At 34.8% G+C, this 21,933-nt stretch overlaps 1 protein-coding gene across 1 annotated transcript in view; it reads left to right on the top strand.

Annotated features, from left to right (window-relative positions):
- Positions 1-21,933, top strand: part of FREM2 (FRAS1 related extracellular matrix protein 2) — a 268,872-nt gene that overhangs the window by 106,728 nt on the left and 140,211 nt on the right. Inside the window, exons 5-6 of the mRNA XM_006915781.3 lie at positions 2,636-2,761; positions 3,877-4,128. Coding sequence (XP_006915843.1) covers positions 2,636-2,761; positions 3,877-4,128 — 378 coding nt within the window. The remainder of the gene's footprint in view (positions 1-2,635; positions 2,762-3,876; positions 4,129-21,933) is intronic.

Here is a 21,933-nt window from a genome sequence, read left to right as displayed (position 1 = left end):
CAAAAGCTTGTACTCAGAACATAGTTGCAGCCTTCCCTTTACTCCATTCAAAGCTTTCTCTCTCCTCCATCTGCCTTTGAATCTCTTTCAAATACAAGTAATGGTGGCTGACTTCCTTACTATAGCAAACTGAATAAATATCCTTTGCTTGTTTTCATCCTATCGGGTGGTATTTATTTCCACAATATCTTTCTTTACGTAAAATACAAAGTTTTTCCAATGGTTCTGAAAGTTCCAGGTGATCTGCCCACCACCCATTTCTTTGGTCTCATGTCCTACCCCCTCCTCCTTGCCCAATTTACTCAAACCACATTAGCCCCCTGTCTGTTCCCTGTACACATCTGGCACAAACTGACCTGAGGCTCTTTTCACTTGTTCATCTGTTTGCCTGGAATTCTCTTCTCTGAGTTATTCACATAGAGTGTCTCGATCTTGGCTCAAATGTAACTAAATAGAGATACTTTCCATGAATATAACAATTATGGTACATACCCTGCCTCAGCCCTCTCAGCACACTATTTTCTTCATATCATTTGTCCCCTCCTGACATATGATATATTTTATTGTTTTTTCTTTATTTTTTTCCTCCTCTCTACTATAAAAGTAAAAACCAGGGATTTTGTTTACTTTTATATCCCTTTATTGCAAGTAGTCACCCAGTCAATGTTTGATAAATGAATGATTAGTTATAAAATCTTATATCTACCATTTTTAATGGTGCCATTTTTTAAATTGGTGTATCAGTCCGAACCCCAGAAGAAAACAAATGTTTCACTCAAAATGAGTAACTTAAGAATTTTCAACATACTATTTACAAAGGTGAGGGTAAGGATTATGAAACCTCCAGGTGTATCATTAGCAAATATCTTCTCCTAATCAGTCAGCTGTCTTTTTTGTTTTGTTGATAGTTTCCTTTGTTGTACAAAAACTTTTTAGTTTGATGTAGTCCCATTTATTTATTTTTTCTTTTGTTTTCTTTGCCCAAGGAGGTATATCCAAAAAGAAATTGCTTTTAGCAATATCAGAGAGTTTACTGTCTATGTTTTCTTCTAAAAGTTTTATGGTTTCAGATCTTACATTTAGGTCTTTAATCCATTTTGAGTCTATTCTTGTATACGACGTAAGAAGGTGGTCTTTTTTTTTTTTTTTGCATGTATTTGTCTAATTTTCCCAACAACATTTGTTGAAGAGACTGTCTTTACCCCATTGTATATTCTTGCCTCCTTTGTCATATATTAAGTGAGCGTATAGGTATGGATTTATTTATGGGCTCTCTATTCTGTTCCATTGATCAATATATCTGTTTTTTATATCAATATCATGCTGTATAGATTACTGTAGACTTCCTCTAGGCCTGAGGGGTAAGGGAAGAAGAAGTTAGCTGAATCCAGAGAATCAGCTAGGGTATCCAGGAAACACTATGACCTTTGCATGGGGCTGTGCAGTCAGCTATGGAACCCCAAGGGGAACCAGGGAAATGAATGCTGACCTTACTCAACTCTTGCACAGCCCTCTGAGTCCTGCTGTATTCTCCTTTGACTGACTCAGCCAGAGCACAAAGGAAACCTTTGATGTGGTTCACATTAATCAGTTCCAGGGGCACAAGACAGGTGGAAAAGGAAGGAACATGGACCTCGAGGGCTGTGTTCTCTATTCCAATAGTCTTTTATAATGATTAGAAGCAGTGTGGCTTACTGTTTTAAAAATATTCATGAAGCATTTTCTATGTGTATATGAAACTTTCAGTGAAACAGACTCCAGGCAAAGTATCTGTTTGAGGATTATCATATCGAATGATTGAACTAAATGTTTTATTGAACTAAACATAGTTTTACATCGAACTGTGTTTTTTCAATAATTTATATCATTTTTATTATTTAGTGTACCTTTAAAATACCTTAAAAATGAATCACTGAAACATATAAATATAATGTTATATATTATGTGTTATTGTTATTCCTCTAGGAGAGATAGGAAACCACAGATTTTTTCCTTATGGCTGATAAAAAAGATTTATAAATTCTAAAGGAACTGTTATTTAAAAATCTTCAAACAAAAAAAATTGAATAATGCATTAATATTATGTTTTAATCATCGATTATTCAAAAGGAATACGTTTTAAGTAAAAAGAACAAATACAGTAGACATTACAGGCTCTGAGTTTTATTCCTTGACTTACCAGGAAGACTCCTTGAAAAATATGTTCAACTCTATGAGTCTGAGTTTCCTCATCTAAAGTAAGAGGTGGGACAAAGATGACTTCTGAGGTCTTTTCACCTCTAAAATTTGACTACTCAATTGAAAAGTGTTGATTTGTACCACGAGAACAAAATTGATTGTAAAGGAATGTATCTATAGCACGTATTAATTAGAAGAGAGCCATTACTGGAGATAAAAGCAATGTTGGGTTTTATTTCTAAGTTAAGAATTCGTTGGCCCAGAGCCTGCATGCTTTATACCTACTTCTTCTCCCCTCTCCTCCCTCCTTCCCCTCATACTGTGTTATTCTAAAAGAATATGCAAGGTGGGAGGTGAGGAATCAATCATTAGAGCAATTTTAATTTGTATAGGATTGTTTCAGAGATAAGAAGCTCAGACAAAAATATCAGTGACTGTGATTGTGTTTTCTCCTTAGAATCAAGTGTATTTATTCCTCAATCTGAATACTTCATTAAAGAAGATGTTGGTGAACTGTTCATTCCCATCAGGAGAAGTGGAGATGTGAGCCAGGAGTTGATGGTGATCTGTTATACACAACAAGGTAACTCATTTGCAAACAAACTAAACTAAAATGTCCCCCAAAGATATAAATAAGTCTCATTAACATGTTAGAGACATAACATTATGTCATGAGTGGTATACTCTATTATTATAATTTTCACAAGAAGAAAAAAAGCATTGATCCAGAGGTTTTCCTTCACTATTGTACCTTTGAGGACCCCTCTAAAGAAGACCTGGAAGGACTCTGCTGCCACTTATCAAAAACATTTCTGGTTCACTTAGCTGCTTATTCTAATTGTCAGTGCTTTCTGGATTGTAAGAAATTGAAGCCTCCCTCCCCTGTCCAAGCCTGCTCAACTAGAAGGGAGTAATTGTTAAAAAAAAAAAAAAAAATGAAAAGAAAAATTGAGGGCAAAGAAATATATACCCAAGGAATAAACTAATTGCAAACTCGTTTGAAACTCATTTCAATCAAATTTCAAAATACTTGTCTTTGCTCATGGGTGAGCAACCCCTGAAAGGTGATTTTATGTAATACAAAACTAAAATTAATACATAATATTCATTAATATGCTAAACAACTTTCTAGAAAACAGGTAAATTTTCTAAGAATACAAAAGTAAAAGTCATATATGCTATTGAGATCTGAGCTGACAATCTTTAAAATTTCCATTAATGTATGTGAATTGAAAGGTAATAGAGAATAGTGATTAAAATTTCAGACTTTAGAGCAAGTGGTTTAATTTCTGTAAACCTCAGTTACCGAATGCATGAAACCCAATAGAGTGCTTGAGAGAATTACTGAGGAAGTGTGTGTAAAATGCTTGGCACTTCACTGCACACAGTAAGCATTTAAATAGTAGGAGCTAATATTTTGTAATATCGTGTTGTTCTAAAAGACCACTGGAAGGAAGTAGATGAGAAAACACTTGGAATATAATATTTGCCATATGGTTGAGACTATTATTAAGTTGACTCATGATGCTAGAACGGTATACAGGTGCTATTGCAATTTTCAGGGGTAATCATAGATATTAATTGAAATACTACATTTGAAATACTACATTAAAATACTACATTTGAAAATGATTGTTTCTGGAAATATCTTTGTAAAATGTTTCTCATAAATATCTTTCGGGTTTTCTCTGCCTCGAGGAACGGCAAGCGGAACTGTGCCAACATCAGTGCTTTCCTATTCAGATTACATATCCAGGCCCGAGGACCACACCAGTGTTATCCGCTTTGACAAAGATGAGTGTGAGAAAATGTGTCGGATTGTTGTTATTGATGACTCCTTGTATGAAGAGAAGGAAACATTCCATGTCCTTCTGAGCATGCCCATGGGTGGAAGAATTGGATCAGAGTTCCCAGAGGCTCAGGTTACAATCATTCCTGACAAAGGTGATGGTAAGTACTAATTTACCTAAAAATGATTCCTCCTAGCAGGGAAGACCAACATGAGGCACAGACTTCTGGACAGAAAAATGAGAGTGTAAAAGAATATCACATGTGCCTTTATTTTATGCTTGATTTTATGGTGTGATTAAGTTTGAATTTGGCTGCATCAGTCAATTTGTCTTTTTTGATTTAATATTTTTAAAAAGCAAAAATTATACCTGTGTGTTTTTTTCTGTACAGTTTATTTTACAGTGCCATTTACCATTAAGTGATTAAATTTTTTAAATTTCGTGGTAAAGAATTGAAGCAATTTTTTAAAATTTAATCTACTTTTTGTTTTGTTATGCTTTTAAAAGCTTATATTTTCTAACTTTAATCTCTGTTTGAACTCATTTTTCAAAGAAATCCATCAGACAAGGCTGTTAAATGAATGACTAGAAAGGTAATAAATATATGGAAAATTTAAATCCAACAGACATCTCTGTGCCCTCAAAAAGGAAGGGTATTCTAGACTACTATTCCTGAAGGAAATGATACTTCCACAAGGTAATCCCTCCTGAATAGGAAAAGGAGAAAACCATCTTAATCTTTCCAGTTCAAGAAATATTTGTTCTTTCTTGTGAGGAAAGAGAAAACAGAAGAAAGATTGTGATTAATCTAGTGAGAAAAGTAAGAGCAGTGAACTAAGAGACAGGACCCCCAATACTTAAATATTTTTCTTTTCCTCTTGAATTTTTCCTCATGGTACATAAAAGAGGAAGAAACTGGTAAATGAACCTTTTGGTTTAGAGAGAAGCTAGATAAGTTTCAAAAGATTTTAATTCAAAATAATCTTAAAACTAAGGAAGTTTCTACCTAAAACTTAGGTAATACCTTGCATGTAGAAGCTACTTTAATATATTTAAACACTGCCTTAGTTTTTTAGTTTAATAAATAATTCAATTCTTTATTTAAAGAAATACAGAAATTTTATTTTTAAATTCGATTGCTCTTAGAAAGGAAGCCAGTATTTTAAATGTCAGCCAAAACTGAATAGTCCACACTAAATGCCTATCTGCTCACTTGTGCTCTTCTCACTTTTCTCTGCCTCTCTCTCTCTCTCTCTCTCTCTCTCTCTCTCTCTCTCTCTCTCTCTCTCACCTCCCTAGTTCTATTAATATAGAAAGATAAGGATAGACTTGATTTTCAAATGTAAAATAAAATTGATTACCTTATTTCAGTTTGTTTTGCTAGCAAAATTTTTTTACCACATGGATTGCTATGAGATGCATATGGGGAAAAAATAAAGGTACAGAAAAAAAATTTATTGAGGTATAATTGGCATACAGCATTATATTTGTTGAGGTGTACAATATAATGATTCGATATTTGCATATATTAGGAAATGATCACCACAATAAGTATAGTTAACCTCCATCACCATATATAGTCCCCAAAAATGCTTTTTGTGTGTGAAGAGGACTTTTAAGATTTAGCAACTATTAAATGTTATTAATGACTATTAGCAACTTTCAAATATGCAAAACAGTATTATTAACTATAGTGACCATGTATATTGTATATTACATGTGTATTACATCCTCATGACTTATTTATTTATAACTAGAAGTTTGTACCTTTTCATTTGCTTTACCCAGTTTTGCCTCTCCCCTACCTCCTGCCTCTGGCAACCTGGCAACCACAAATCTCTGTATCTATGAGCTTTTTTTTTTTTTCTTTAGAGTCCATATATAAGTGAGATCATATAGTATTTGTCTCTTATTTCACTTAGCATAGGTCCCTACATGTTGTCACAAATAGCAACATTTCATTTTATTTTTTGGCTAAATTCCATTGTGTACATATGACACATTTTTTTATCCATGTATCCATCTATGGACACTTAGGTTGTTTTCATATCTTGCTATTGTAAATAATGCTGCAATGTACATAGGGTACATATATTTTTGAGTTAGTTTTGTTTTGTTCAAATAAATACCTAGTAGTAAAATTGCTAGAACATATGGTAGTTCCAATTTTAATTTTCTGAAGAAATGTCATGCTATTTTCTATAGTGGCTCCACCAATTTAAATTATCATGAACAGTGCACGAGGATTCTCTTTTCTCACATCCTCGACAACACTTGTTATTTCCTGTCTTTTTGATAATAGAAATTTTAACAGGTGTTAGGTGATATCACATTGTGGTTTTGATTTGCATTCCCTGATGATCAGTGTTATAAAGCATTCTTTTATGCACTTTTTGACCATTTTTATGTCTTCTTTGTAAAACATCTGTTCAGATCTTCTGTCCTATTTGGGGGTTTTTGCTATTAAGTTATATGAGTTTTTATGTATTTTGGATATTAACTTCATATAAGTTATGTGTGTTGCAAATATTTTCTTCCATTATGTAGGTTATCTTTTCATTTTGTTTATGGTTTTCTTTCCTATGCAGAAGCTTCTTAGCTTGATGTAGTCCCACTTGTTTATTTTTGCTTTTGTTGCCTTTGCTTTTGGAGTCATAGCCAAAAAATCATTGCCAAGACCAATGTCAAGGAGATTACTTTTTATGTTTTCTTCTAGGAGTTTTACAGTTTAAGGTATTATATTTGAGTCTTTAATACATTTTGAATTAATTCTTGTGTGTTGTGTAAGATAGTTGTCCAGGTTTATTCTTTTGCATGCGGCTCTCCAGTATTCCCAACATTTATTGAAGAAACTATCCTTTTCCCATTGTATGTTCTTGTTATAAATTAATTAACCATATATGTGTGCGTTTATTTCTGGGTTCTCTGTTCTATAACATTGATCTATGTGTCTATTTTTATGCCAGTACTATACTGTTACAATAGCTTTGCAATATAGTTTGAAATCAGGCACCATGAAGCCTCCAGCTTTATTCTTCTTTCTCAAGATTATTTTGGCTATTTGGGGTCTTTTGTAGTAGCATACAAATTTTAGGATAGTTTGTTCTATTCTATGAAAAATATCATAGCAATTTTGATAGAGATTGCATTGTCTCTGTAGATTTTGTCAAGTAGTATGAACACTTTAACAATATTAATTCTTTCAATCCATGACCATAGAATAACTTTCCATTTATTTGTGTCTTCTTCCGTTTCTTTTATCACTGTCTTCTAGTTTCAGTGTATATGTCTTTCACTTCCTAGGTATTTTATTCTTTTTCATACAATTGCATTGGGATATAATTCCTTTTTTTTAGTCTACTTACTATTTTATTTATGTATTTTAAATTTTCCAAGTACAGGTGACATACAATATTATATTAGTTTCAGGTGTATGACATAATGATTAGACATTTACACTTATGCAGTGACAACCCTTATCATTTATCGGTTTAGTACACATTTGACACCATGTATACTTATTAAAATGTGATTCACTATATTCCCTATTCTGTACTTTACATCCCGTGACTGTTTTTACAACTGTTAGTTGGTACATCTTAATCTCTTTTTATTTTTCACCCAACTCCCCTCCCATCTGGCAACTACCAAAAGGTCCTCTGTATCTATGAGGTTGTTTCTATTTTGTTTGTCCATTTACTTGTTTTTGAAATTCCACATATAAGCGAAATCATATGGTATTTGTCTTTTGATATCTGACTTATTTCACTTAGCACAATACCCTCTAACTCCATCCATGTTATTGCAAATGGCAGGATTTCGTTCCTTTTTTATGGCTGAGTAATATTCCATTAAATATATGTACCACTTCTCTTTCTATCGATGGACACTTAGGAACTTTTCATATTTTGCCTATTGTAAATAATGCTGCAATAAACGTAGAGGTGCATATCTCTTATCGAATTAGTATTTTAGATTTTTGGGATAAAAACCAAAGTGGGATTGCTGGATTATATGGTAGTTCTATTTTTAATTTTTTGGCACTTCCATACTGTTTTCTATAATGGCTGTACCAACTTGCAGTCTCACCAAACAGTGCACGAGCGTTCCCTTTTCTCCACATCCTTGCCAATACTTGTTTGTTGATTTATTGATAGCCATTCTGACAGGTGTGAAGTGAAATCTCATTGTGGTATTAATTTGCATTTCCCAAATGATTGGTGATGTTGAGCATCTGTTCACATGTTCATTGGCCATGTTCTTTGGAGAAACGTCAATTCAGGCTCTCTCTCCATTTATATATTTTTTTACTTATTTATTTTTCATTTTTTATTTTTCAATTACAATTGATATTCAATATAATATTATTTTCAGGAATACAACATAGTTGTTAGATATTTATATAACTTAAAAAATAACCCCCCAATAAGTATAGTACCTCCAGACACCATATATAGTTATTACATTATTAGTGAATATATTCCCCAAGTTGTACTTTACATTCATCTGACTACTTTGTAACTGCCAACTTATACTTCTTAATTCTTTCACTTTTATTATCTATACCCACTTCCACAAGGCAACTATCAGGTTATTCTCTATATCTATGAGTTTACTTCTGTTTTGTTGGCTCATTTATTTTGTTTTTTATATTCCACATATAAGTGAAATCATATGATATTTATCTTTATCTGACATATCACTCAGCATAATATACTCTACTCCCATCCATATTGTCACAAATGGTAAGATTTCATTCCTTTTTATAGCTAGTATGTTTGACTGCATATATGTACAACATCTTCTTTATCCAATTGTTTATTGCTGGACACATAGGTTGTTTCCATATCTTGGCTACTGCAAACAATGATGCAATAAACATATGATGCATATATCTTTTTGAATTCATATTTTAGATTTTTTAAAAATAAATTTCCAAAAGTGGAATTGCTGTTTCATAAAGTAGTTCTATTTTTAATTGTTTAAGGAAACTTCATACTATTTTCATAGTGGGCACAACAATTTACAATCTCACTAACAGTACAAGCGGGTTCCCTTTTTTCCACATTCTCACCAACACTTGTTATTTCTTGATTTTTTTTTTTTTTTGATGACAGCCATTCCAACAAGTGTGAGACGATATCTCATTGTGGCTTCACTTTGATTTCCCTGATGATTAGCAACATTGAACATCTTTTCATATGTCCATTGGCCATCTATATGTCCTCTTTGGAAAAATGTATATTCAAGTGTTGTGCTCATTTTTTAATTGAATTGTTTGTCTTTTTGGTGTTAAGTTGTATGAAGTCCTGATATATTTTGAATATCAACCCCTTATTGAATGGCGAATATCTTTTTTCTTTCAACAGGTTGTTTTTTTTGTTTTGTTAATGGTTTCTTTTGCTGGGCAAAATCTTTTTAGTTTGATGTAGTCCCAATTGTTTCTTTTTTCTTCTGTTTCTCTTACCTGAGGAGGCATTTCCAAACCAATATTACTAAAAGCAGTGTCGGAGAGTTTGTTGCTTATGTTTTCTCTTAGGAGTTTTATGGTTTTGTGCCTTACATTTAAGTCTTTAATTCATTTTGAGATTATTCATGTATATGGTGCAAGAAAGTGGTCTAGTTTCATTCTGTGTGTCTTCTGTCCAGTTTCCTCAACACTATTTATTGAATAGATTGTCTTTGTATATTTATTCCATTGTGTATTCGTGCCTCCTTTCTTAGCTTAATTGACCATATAGACTTGGGTTTATTTCTGGGCTCTCTGTTCTGTTCCATTTATCTATCTTCCTGTTTTTACTGCCAGCACCTTGCTGTTTTAATTACTATAACATTGTAGTGTAGTTTAAAATCAGGTAGTGTGATACCTCCATATTTGTTCTTTTTTTTCAAAATTGCTTGGCAATTTGGAGTCTTTCATGGATACATAGAAATTTTAGGATTATTTGTTCTAGTTCTGTGAAAAATTTCATTGACATTTTGATAGGAATTGTTTTAGGTAGTATGGACATTTTAACGATGTTAACTCTTCCTAGCCACGATCATGTTATATCTTTCCATTTATTTGTATTTTCTTCAATTTTTTTCTTTAATGTCTTATACTTTTCTGAAGTTATATCTTTTACCTCCTTGGTAAAATTTATTGCTAGGTATTTCATACATTTTTGTAGAATTATAAATAGGATTGTTTTCTTAATTTTACTGTCTGATAATTCGTTATTGGTATATAAAAATGCATCTGATTTCTGAATATTAATTTCATATCCTTCTACTTTGCTGAATTTAATTATTAGCTTTAATAGTTTTCTAGGGGACTTGTTAGGGTTACCTATATATAGAATCATGTTATCTGCAAATAATGACAGTTTTAATTCTTCCTTTCAAATTTAGATGCCTTTATTTCTTTTTCTTGTCTTATTGCTATGGCTAGGATTTCCAATACTATGTTGAATGAGAGTGATAAAAATAGATATCCTTGTCTTGTTCCTGATTTTAAGGAAAACGTTTTTAGTTTTTCACCATTTGATTTAATGTTAGCTGTAAATTAGTCAAAAAATGGCCTTTATTATGTGTTCTCTCTGTTTCCACTTGGATGAGAATCTTTATCATAAATGGATGCTGGATTTTGTCAAATGCTTTTACTGCATCTGTTGATATGATCATATGATTTTTATCCTTCATTTTCTTTATGTGGTATATCATGTTAATTAATTTGCAGATACTGAATCAGCTTGCATCAAGGAATAAACCTCACTTGATCATGGTGTAGTATCTTTTTTAATGTATTTCTGAATTTGGTTTGCTAATATTTTGTTGAAAATTTTTGCATCTATGTTAATCAGGGGGTATTGCCATATAATTTTATGGTTTTGTAATGTCTTTGTCTGGTTTTGAAATTAGGGTAATGCTGTACTTTAAAATGAGCTTGAGAGCCTTCTCCCCTCTTGAATTTTTTGGAATATTTGAGAAGAATGTGTATTAATTCTTCAAATGTTTCATAAAATTCAACTGTGAAGCCATTATCCAGAACTTTGGCTTGTTGGGAGTTTTATTATTATTATTATTATTTATGCTATTTTATTGGTAGTTATCAATCTGTTCTGATTTTCTGTTTCTTCTTGCTTCAGTCTTGAAAGATTGTATTTTTCTAGGAATTTTTTTATTTCTTCCAGGTTATCCAATTTATTGGCATGTAATTGTTCTCAGTATTTTCTTGTAATCTTTTGTATTTCTGTGGTGTCAATTGTCACTTCTTTTCATTTCTGATTTTATTTATTTTGGTCCTCTTTTTATTTCATAATGAGTTTGGCTGAAGATTTATCAATTTTATTTACCTTTTCAAAGACCCAGCTCTTGGTTTTATTGATCTTTTAAATTGTTCTTTTAGACTCTACTTCATTTATTTCCACTCTGATCTTTATCAGTTCCTTTCTTCTTCTCACTTTGAGCTATGTTTGTTTGGCTATATTTGGGCCTGTATAGCAATGAAGTTCCCTCTTAAAACTACTTTGGCTGTGTCCCATTGATTTGGGGTCATTGTATTTTCATTATCATTTTTTTCAAGGTATCTTTTTATTTCTTCCTTAAATTCATTGCTAAGCAATTTATTGTTTATTACCATGATTTTAAGCCTCCATGTTGTTGTCTGCTTTTCAGTTTTCTTCTTGTAATTGATTTCTAGTTTCATACCATTGTAATGCTTGGTATGATTTCAGTCCTAAATTTATTGAGCCCTGTGTTGTGGCCAAACATATGGTCTGTACTGGAAAATATTCCATGGGTATTTGAAAAGAATACATATTCTGCTGCTTTAGGGTGTAGTGTTCTAAAAATATCAATTAAATTAATCTAGTCTACTGTGTCATTTAAGACAGCTGTTTTCTTGTTGACTTTCTGTCTGGAAGATCTATACATTCATGTCAATAGGGTATTAAAGTCCCCTACTATGATTATGTTACTGTCAATCTCCCTCTTTATATCTGTCAAGATTTGCTCTATATATTTAGATGCTCCTTAGTTTGTGGTGTGTAAATGTTCACATGAATTATATCTTCTTGTTAGATTTAACCCTTTATCATTATGTAATATTCTTGGTCCCTTATTATAGCCTTTATTTTAAAGTATAATTTTACTGATTTAAGTATTGCTACCCTGGCTTTTTTTTATTTCCATTTACATAAAATATCATTTTCCATCCCTTTATTTTCAGACTGTGTGTATCTTTTGATCTGAAGTGGGTCTCTTGTAGGCAACATATATGAGTCTTTTTTTTTTTTTATTCTGCCACCCTGTCTTAATTTGGGCATTTAATCCATTCACATTTAAAGTAATTATTGATAGGTATATAGTTGTTGCCATTTTATTATTTATATTTCTGAGATTTTATTTTTCTCTTAAAGAAGTCCCTTTATCATTTCTTGTAATACTAGTTTGGTAGTGATGAATTTCCTTTTTTTTCTGTCTAAGAAGCTCTTTATCTCTCTTCAATTCTAAATGAAAGCCTTGTTGGGTAGAGCAATCTTAGTCGTAGATCTCAGCTTTTTAACACTTTGAATATTTCTTGCCAATCTCTTCTGGCCTTCAAAGTTTATGATGAGAAATCAATTGACAATCTTATGGAAGCTCCCTTGTAGGTAATTAACTGCTGTTCTTTCACTGCTTTTAGGATTCTCTCTTTGACTTTAAGCTTTGACATTTTACTTATGATGTACCTTGGAGTGGGCTTCTTTGCGTTGATCTTATTTGGGACTCTCAGTGCTTCCTGGACATGTATGTCTATTTCCTCATCAGGATAGAGATGTTTTCAGTTATTATTTTTTCAAATACATTTTCAATCCCTTGTTCTCTCTGTTCTTCTTCTGGTATCCAAATTGATATGCTTGATGTTATCCCAGAGGTTTCTTAAACTATCCTTGTGGGCTTTTTTTTTTCCTGCATAAAAGGGGGGGGTCTTTTTTTTTTTTGATGTTTTGATTGGTTTTTTTCTACTACCTTATCTTTGAAACTGCTGATTCAGATTTCTGCGTCACCTAATCTGTTGTTGATCATATTTAATTATTTTTATATCAATTATTGTATTTTTCATTCTGACTGGTTCTTTTTTATGGTTTCCATATCTTTGTGTTAATTCTCACTGAGTGGATCTGTTTTTCCCCCTAAAATCATTGAGTTTTTTTATAACCAGTATTTTGAACTCTGTGTCAGATAGATTGCTTGCCTCCATTTAGTTTAGTTCTTTCTCTAGAGTTTTGTTCTTTTATTTGAGAGATGTTTCTTTGTTTCCTCATTTTGGCTGCCTCCCTGTGTTTATTTCTATATTTTAGGTATATCTGCTACATAAGTCTTTGCTGGGTGGTCTTATGTAGGTATATCTGCTACATAAGTCTTTGCTGGTTGGTCTTATGTAGTAGGTGTCCTGTGGGGCCCAGTGGTGTAGTCTCCCTAGTCATATGAGCTGGATTGTTGTGCCTTCATGTTATAATTGAGCCTTGAATTCTTTTGTATATAAATGGGTAGGACTGACCCTCAGGATTACTGCCTCTGAGAATTCACAGTGACTGCAGTAACTGGGAAGTTTTATTGGGACTGATCCTCACTATAGGAGGGATCTTGTTTTTTCTGAGTCCATCCTTTGAGTATGTTGTTTGCGGAGTTAATCACTTGGTGCTCTGGTGTGGTATAAGCTGGTCATCGGGTATATTGGTTCTTGGGCCTCTTAGCAGGGGTTTCGGCGGTAACCTAGGTCAACTGCTGTCTGTGCCTAACCTGGGGCAACCTTGTAAGTACTACAAAGTGATCTGCAGTTGGTATCTTCCTGTGCTGGGCTTATAGGCACATGGGAATGGCTATTCTACCGACTGGGGCCTGCTGCCACAAGTGCCAGGCTGGGAGCCTATTAGCAAGAATTCCAGGGCATGCTCCAACCAGCCACTGATTGGGGTTTGTGGGCCTTTCAGAGATTTTGAGGTAGCCCACAACATGGGCCAATGCTGACCACTTGTGAATAACAGCCTCTGAAAGAGGTTGCGGCCTGTGTGTGAGCTGGGTGTGGCAGATTCTCAGGGAATCTCAGGGGTAGGATGAGTTTGTTGGAGACTCAGATTTGCCACACGCCTGCCCCTACAGGTGTGTTGGGGGAAGGCTTAGTAAAAGAACAAGTTAACGCCTGTAGGCACTTTAGTCCCAGAGAGAGCTGCCCCTTCAGCACTTGCCCTGAAGCCAGATAATTTAGTTCCTCTCTATACGTCCCTGGCACTTTTCAGGCTGCTGTCCATTGCTGGAACTCAGAGAAAATACATCAGTGAGTAAGTTCATGTGTGGGGCTTTTGAGAGGAATGCCTGGGATTCTAGCAGCCCTCCATTTCAACATGATGGAATTCTTCTGATTTTCATAGCTATATGTTATGGGACTCTACTTACAGACACTGGTGCTCTGAACTGGGCAACCTAGTGTGGGGCTGGGACCCCTTGCTCCTCAGGGAAGAAATAGTGATGGAAAACTTTCTGACGCTGGAGAATGAAATAGACATACAAGCCCAGGAATCACAGAGTCCCAAACAAGATGAACCCAAACAGGCCCACAACAAGACACATCATAATTAAAATGTCAAAGGTTAAAGAGAAAGAGAGAATTTTAAAAGCTGCAAGAGAAAAGCAGTTAGTCCATCACCATCAAACCAATATTACAAGAAATGTTAAGGGACTTCTTTAATAAAAAATAAAAGATAAAAAATATGAATAATAAAATGGCAATAACTACATATCTATCAACAATTACTTTAGATATAAATAGATTAAATGTTCCAATCAAAAGACATGAGGTGGGACAAGGGGACAGCGGCATCTGGCTTCCAAACTTGCTCCTGAGGACTCTGGATGCTTTCTGCTATCATGTTCCATGCCAAAGGTTGACACCGGCAGAAAACAGTTTCAGGCGAGAATGTTCCTTCCTATAGCAAGACAATAGAAGTATCTGCCAAGCCTTAATTCTCAAATGGGTTTTCATTGTTAAAAATAATTGTTTAAATCCTAAGAGAAGATCATAAAAAATTGCATAGATAATAGAGGCTCTGTTCATCCCTCTGGCGACCAAATCAAAGTTGCGACGTAAATCAAGGGCAAGCAGCAAGGGAAAATCACCTGGGATCTTGATAAACAAGTCATACAACCAGGGAGAAATACAAGAAAGCACCCTGCAACAGCAGAAGGTAGGACAGAGCGAGGACGTGGGGCTGCCCAGCCCAAGCAGCTGAGTGAGATGGAGGCTGCGGCAGTGGCAGACGCCTCTTAAAGGGGTCGCATCTGTGAGCGGATTTTTGCAGTGACGGACCTGCTCACTCTGAGCACCAGTGCCAACCCAGCTGCGTGCAGGAAGCACGAGGGATTTACAAGGAGATATTGTCAGAGAGAGGGTTGAGGCAGGACTCACTCGGTACAGAAGAGCTGGTGGTATCCATTGTTCTGTTGAGCCCTCCCCTCTACCAGTGGGCGAACACAGCGCCACCATAGCCATGAGATCATCAACCTGGATAACAGTCACTCTGCCCAGAGGATTCCTTGAAACCCAGCCTCACCCAACTCGCAGCCCCACCCAAGCCACATCCAGGTATATCCTCAGCGAGTCAGGTGCTCCTTGCTGAGCAGTGCCTGGACTCATATAGGAGGCAGCTAGCCTCAGTTTCTGGTGTGCCCTTTTGGGGCAACTATATACACAGCATCTGTGGATTGCTTGCTGAATCTTAACAGGTGGCCCTAGAGAGGTAGAGGCTTGGGCTAAGTTTGGCCTGCAGCTGAACCCTCTCAGGACTGTGCCACTGAATACCTATTTCACAAATCCACACTAATAAGACCAAGAGATTTAGAAACTTTGCTTAGGACATAGAAACAGACATTAAAGGCAGCCAAAATGGGAAGACAAAGAAGCAGAAATTATATGAGAGAACAGATCAGAGATCCAGATATAATGGAGTCAAGTAATCTAACAGATGCAGAGTTCAAAACGCTGGTTATAAAGATGCTCAACAAACTTTTGAGAAGTGTAGAGAACTACATCAAAGAGATAAAAAATATAAAAATGGAAATGGAAATTATAAAAGGGAACCAGTCTAAAATGAAGAACACATTATCTGAGATAAGAAGTATATTAAATGGAATAAACAAAGGAATAAACAAAGTGAATAAAGAAAAGGATCAAATGCCCTATCTAGAGGACGGGAAAGCCGAGGACACACAAGCAGAATGTCAAGAGATAAGATGCCAAGACTATAAAAATAATTTAAGGAGCAAATGGGACACTACTAAGGGTCTGGATATCCATCTGATCGGCATAACTGAAGAAAATCAAGATGTTGAACAGCTGTTTGAAGAAATAATGATGGAAAACTTCCTTAACCTGGTGAAGAAAATGGACATAAAACCCCATTAAACTCAGAGAGTCCCCAAAATCAGGGATCCAAAGAGGCCCACGCCAAGAAATCGTAATTAAAATGCCAAAGTTTAATACAAAGAAAGAATATTAAAAGCAGCAAGAGAAAAACAAATAGTTACTTATAAAGGAACGCCCATAAGACCGGCAGCTGATTTCTCAAAAGAAACTATGCAGGACAGAAGGGTTTGGCAAAACATATTTGACAGGATGAAGACCTGGGATCTACAACCCAGGATACTTTATTCAGCAAACCTATCATTTAGGGTTGAAGGACAGATAAAGAGCTTCTCAAACAAAAATAAGCTAAAGGAATTTATCACCACCAAGCCAGTATTACAGAAAATGTTGGAGGGACTTCTTTAAAAAGAAAAAATACAAAAGATACACTTCAGATGAAAAGACACAAACAGACTAAAAGGAAGAGAATGGAAAAAGATATTCCTTTGATGTACCTAGAAGATATTTAAGTCAGAGAAAGATAAACACTATATGATTTCACTAATATGCAGAATCTAAGGAATAAAAAGAACAAACTAATCAAAAAAGACTCGCAAATATAGTAGACATTGGTGTCAGACAGAAGGATGGGGATTTGGGGGGCTGGGAGAATGGAGTGTAGGATCAAAGAAGTACATATTAGTAGCTGATGGATGGTCACAAGAATGGGGAACACAACACAAAGAATGCAGTTAACATTAATATGTTGGCTAGGTGGAGGGTCAAGGGAGAGAGGGAGAAATTGGAGGGATTATTTTACAAACTATATGGATGTCTAGCTAATGTACTGTATACTTGAAACTAATTAAATTAATTTTAAAAAGACATGAGGTGACTGAATGGATAAGAAAACAAGACCCTCACATATATCTGCCTACAAAGATATACACTGATTGAAAATAAAGGGATATAAAAGCATTTTTCATGAAAATGGCAACAACAAAAAAAGCTGAGATAGCAATACTTATACCAGACAAAATAGACTTTAACAAGAGACAAAGAAAGATCCAGTAATCCCACTTCCGGGTGCTTATCTGAAGAAATCCAAAATAATACCTGAAGGGGCATATGCATCCATATGTTCAGTGCAGCATTATTTACAATTATATGGAGGTAAGCTGGGTGTCTGTCAGTGGATGAATAGATAAAGAAGAGATAGTACATATATACAATGAAACATTACTCAGCCATAAAAAAAGAATGAAATCTTGTTATCTGCAACAATATGCCTGAACTTAGAGGGTATTGTGCTGAGTAGAGTAAGTCAGACAGAGAAAGACAAATGTCATATGATTTCACTATATGTGGAATCTAGAAAATAGGATAAATAAACGAACAACAGAAATAAGCTCATAGATATAGAAGTTTATGTATTTTATTAGGGTAATTTTTTTAGAAACTATAATTTATTCTGGGGATTTTTTTTTTGGTTAGTTATATTACTTTTATTTTCTACTTCATTTATTTTCATTTTCCACTCAGAGATGTGTCTTACAATTGGCTAATTTTCTCTATAGGAATGTCTAATTTGCTACTTAATTGATCCATTGAGTTTTTTTTTTCCCAATGCTATACTCTCATTTTGAAGCATTCTATATGAAGTTTTTATTTTTATATTTGTCTTTTTCTTTCTATCAATTCTTATTTTTTCTTTATATATATTTCTTCTTTTATGTATCTAATATTTTAAACACATTGTATAATTATTTTACACTATTTTTTTTAAAGGGTCCAAATTTCCTATATATCTACATATTAGATAAACCAATAGAGACTTTTTCCCCCATCTAGAATCCAGGCAGAAACAGCATGCTCTGTTAGAGGATAGATTTTTATTCTTATATATTTTTTCTAGTATCCAGGCTTAATGCTTGGGGTCTCAAACAAAATCCCCACCTTATGTTTCCTATCCGCATATGGGCAATGAAATGCAATCCACTCTAGGTAGCCACAATATTAGCTAATTTGCTCAGCATTTTTATTTCTCTCTTTTAGTCTGCCTTCTTGGAGGTATCCCTTTTATTATTATAAAATATACAATAAAATATTCATTACATTTAAAATACTTACAATAGGAAGGTTTTTAAGTATCCACTTCACAATATTGTCGTAATTCATTAGAAAAACTGTTATTGAGTGAACATGGCACATAGCCTTTCCTCTATAGTGGTGCTTATGGACTGCTTTTTATACTACTAGATTGACATTTGTACTAAGAATTCTCATTTCAGAGATACCATGGCTGAATCAGAGATAACTCATCCAAACTCTGTGTGTGTGTGTGTGTGTGTGTGTGTGAGAGAGAGAGAGAGAGAGAGAGAGAGAGATTGAGAGAGAGAGAGAGAGAGAGAGAGAGAAACTGCTCTTAAGAACTTAACTTTCTGTACATGACCACTTTGGCACAATGATTTAATTACTGAGAAAAGGGAGATCTTTAGAAACATGACAGAGTGAGAGACGTCCCCAGATCTCTCCCCTTGAAACAATAATAAGCTGAACATCTAAAACTCAACAAAAAACACCCCAACTGCGCACCAGCACATCTGAATGTGGAATCCATAAGAGCTACCACAGGTCAGAACCCTGGTGTCGGGTGGTGGACTCAGAGAAATAAAGAAGCTGCCTCTCGCAGCCACCAGAGCTTCCTTCAGGAGGAGGAGGAGAGGAGAAGGAGAGGCGAGTTCCTGTGGCGGGTTCCCTAAACAGCCCTGCCTGGAAATGCTGCAGGGCCCAGTCATCAGGGCAGAAAGCAGAGAAGCAGGACAAGACCGCAGAGGAACAACAGTTGATTTTGCTGGCGAAGATTGCAAAACTGAGGCTGAGCTGCAGCCCCCAACACCCAACCCAGAAGGCCCTTTCCCCCATACCCTCCGTCACTGATCACTGCAGAGCCCCAGGGGAAGTTGAGCAAATGCTTCCGAGGTTGTCGCTGACACTGAAGGGACTGAAACTGAGGGTAGCAAGCATGATTAAATATCTACACGAAAATTTAAAAAGCGTTATTAAGACTTTATATAAAGCAGGGACCCAAGAAGCTTAGACGCCACCTACTGGAAACCAAAAGAAAAATGCCTTCTTTGCAACAGGCTAAAGAGAGATCTTCATATAATAAATCATCTTTCTGGAAAAACAGTAGAATACACTTCCATTACTGCCCAGGCAATGAAATAGTCCATTAAACACCATGAACAACCAAGGTAACAAGGTATCTCAGAAAGAAAGAGAAAAATCTCCAGAAAATAAGCTTACATAGAAATATGTGACTTAAAGACAGAGAATTCAGGATGGTACTTCTGAAACATCTTAAATCAACAATTTCAGTAATTAAGAAAACAACTAAATGAGCAGAGCAAGGAGATTGAAACTCTCAAAAAGAACCAAATAGACTTTTGGATATAAAGAACACATGGCAAGAGTTGAAAAATGAAATAGCAAACTTGGGAAATAGAGTCGACCAAATGGAGGAAAGGACCAGTGAGATTGAAGACAGAAATCTAGAAATAAATCAGAAAGAAAAAGAGAGAAACCAAAGAATAAACAATAATAAAAGAGAAATACAAGAACTAGCTGATAACATCAGGAGAGGAAACATAAGAATAATGGGCATTCTCGAAGGGAAGGAAAAGGAGCAGGAATTAGAAGGCATTTTCAGACAAAGAGTTGACGAGAATTTCCCAAATGTAAGGAATGAGCTGGAGTTTGGAATTCAAGAAGTCAACAGAATACCCAATTATCTCAACCCAAGAAGGCCTTCACCAAGACATATTGTACTAAAAATCAGTGACAAAGACAGAATTCTCAGTGGAGCCAGGGAGTAAAAAGCGGTAACATATAAAGGTAAGCCCATTAGATTATCCTCAGACTTCTCAGCGCAAACCTTACAAGCCAAAAAGGAATGGAATCAAATATTTAAACTATTAAGTGAAAGAACTACGCACTACAAGTAAATACCGAAAGGGAGCAGCTTACCTAAAACAAAGTGACCAAACAACAACAACAACAACAACAACAACAACAACAACAAAACATAATTAGGAGTAAAGTGACCATCAGGCAAAAAGAAGCAGAAGAATGCAACCCTTACTAAGAACAGGGCATTATAAGCTTCAATAATAAGAGAATTGCTATAACAAGATAGTAATGAAAGTTCAGCATACATAAGAACAAATTGAGATAACAGTGACTGAAAACGGAGGATCCAAAGATCCATATTCGCAAAGGGGATTGGAGATAAGGCATGCACAGAAGAAAATGGATGACTGTATATATATATATAACTATTCTTTACATATTCATAATGGTAACCACACGCCAAAGATTCAGAACCATTGTACATAACATAAAACAAGAAGGACCAGAGGGAAAACCCACAAAAGACAACCAAAATAAAGAAAAGAGAAGCACAAGAACAAGGAAGCAATGGAAACACTGAGCTAACAGAAAGCAAAAGATAAAATGACTATAAGAAGACCTCATATTTCAATAATCACCCTAAATGCAAATGGACTAAACTCACCAATAAAAAGCCAAAGAGTTACAGAATTAATCAAAAAACAAAACCCAACCATACACTGCCTCCAGGAGACACATCTCAGCCCCAAAGACAAATATAAACTCAGAGCGAAAGGGTTAATAATGATATTTCAAGCAAATGGCATTCAGAGAAAAGCAGGAGTAGTGGTACTAATATCAGATGAAATAGACTTCAAAATAAAAAAGGTAAAGAAAGATACTGAGGGACACTTCATAATGATAATTGGGAATCATACCCCAAGAAGACATAACACATATTAATATCCATGCTCCCAATCAGGGAGCCTCATAATAGCTTCATAATAGGCTCCCTGATTGGAGGCATGGATATTAATACGTGTTATGTCTTCTTGGGGCATGATTACTAGCAAGAACTAAAGAGAGAAACAGACAAAAACACTATCGTAGTTGGGGACCTAAATACCTCACTGTCAAATATGGACAGATCATCCAAACAGAAAATCAATAAAGAAATAACATCCTTAAATGACACATTAGACCAGCTGGACATAATTGACATTTACTGAGCTTTCCATCCCAAAACAGCTGCTATACATTCTTCTCTAGAGCACATGGAACATTCTCAAGAGCACATGGAACATTCTCAAGAACAGACCACATACTGGGAAACAGAAATAGCCTCAACAAGTATAAGAGGGTTCAAATCATACCAACCATATTCTCTGATCATAATGCTTTGAAACTAAAGAAAGAAATCAAGAACACAAATACATGAAGTTTAAACAACATGCTACTTAAGAATAACTGGGTCAAAGAAGAAATAAAAAGAGGTCAAGAGATACACAGAAAAAAATGATAATGATAATACAACATATCAAAACTTTTGGGACACAGCAAAAGCAGTAATAAGAGGAAAGTTCATATCATTACAAGCCTATCTCCAAAAACAAGAATGAGCCCAAATTAACAACCTAACGCTTCATGTTAAAAAAAAAAAAAAAAAAAAAAAAAAAAAAAAAGAAAAAACAAATGGGGCACACACACACA

Source organism: Pteropus alecto, unplaced genomic scaffold (assembly GCF_000325575.1).
Source record: "Pteropus alecto unplaced genomic scaffold, ASM32557v1 scaffold16, whole genome shotgun sequence".
Lineage (NCBI taxonomy): Eukaryota > Metazoa > Chordata > Mammalia > Chiroptera > Pteropodidae > Pteropus > Pteropus alecto.
The sequence above is the reverse complement of the archived record's forward strand: the minus strand, read 5'-3'. Positions and strand labels throughout refer to the sequence as shown.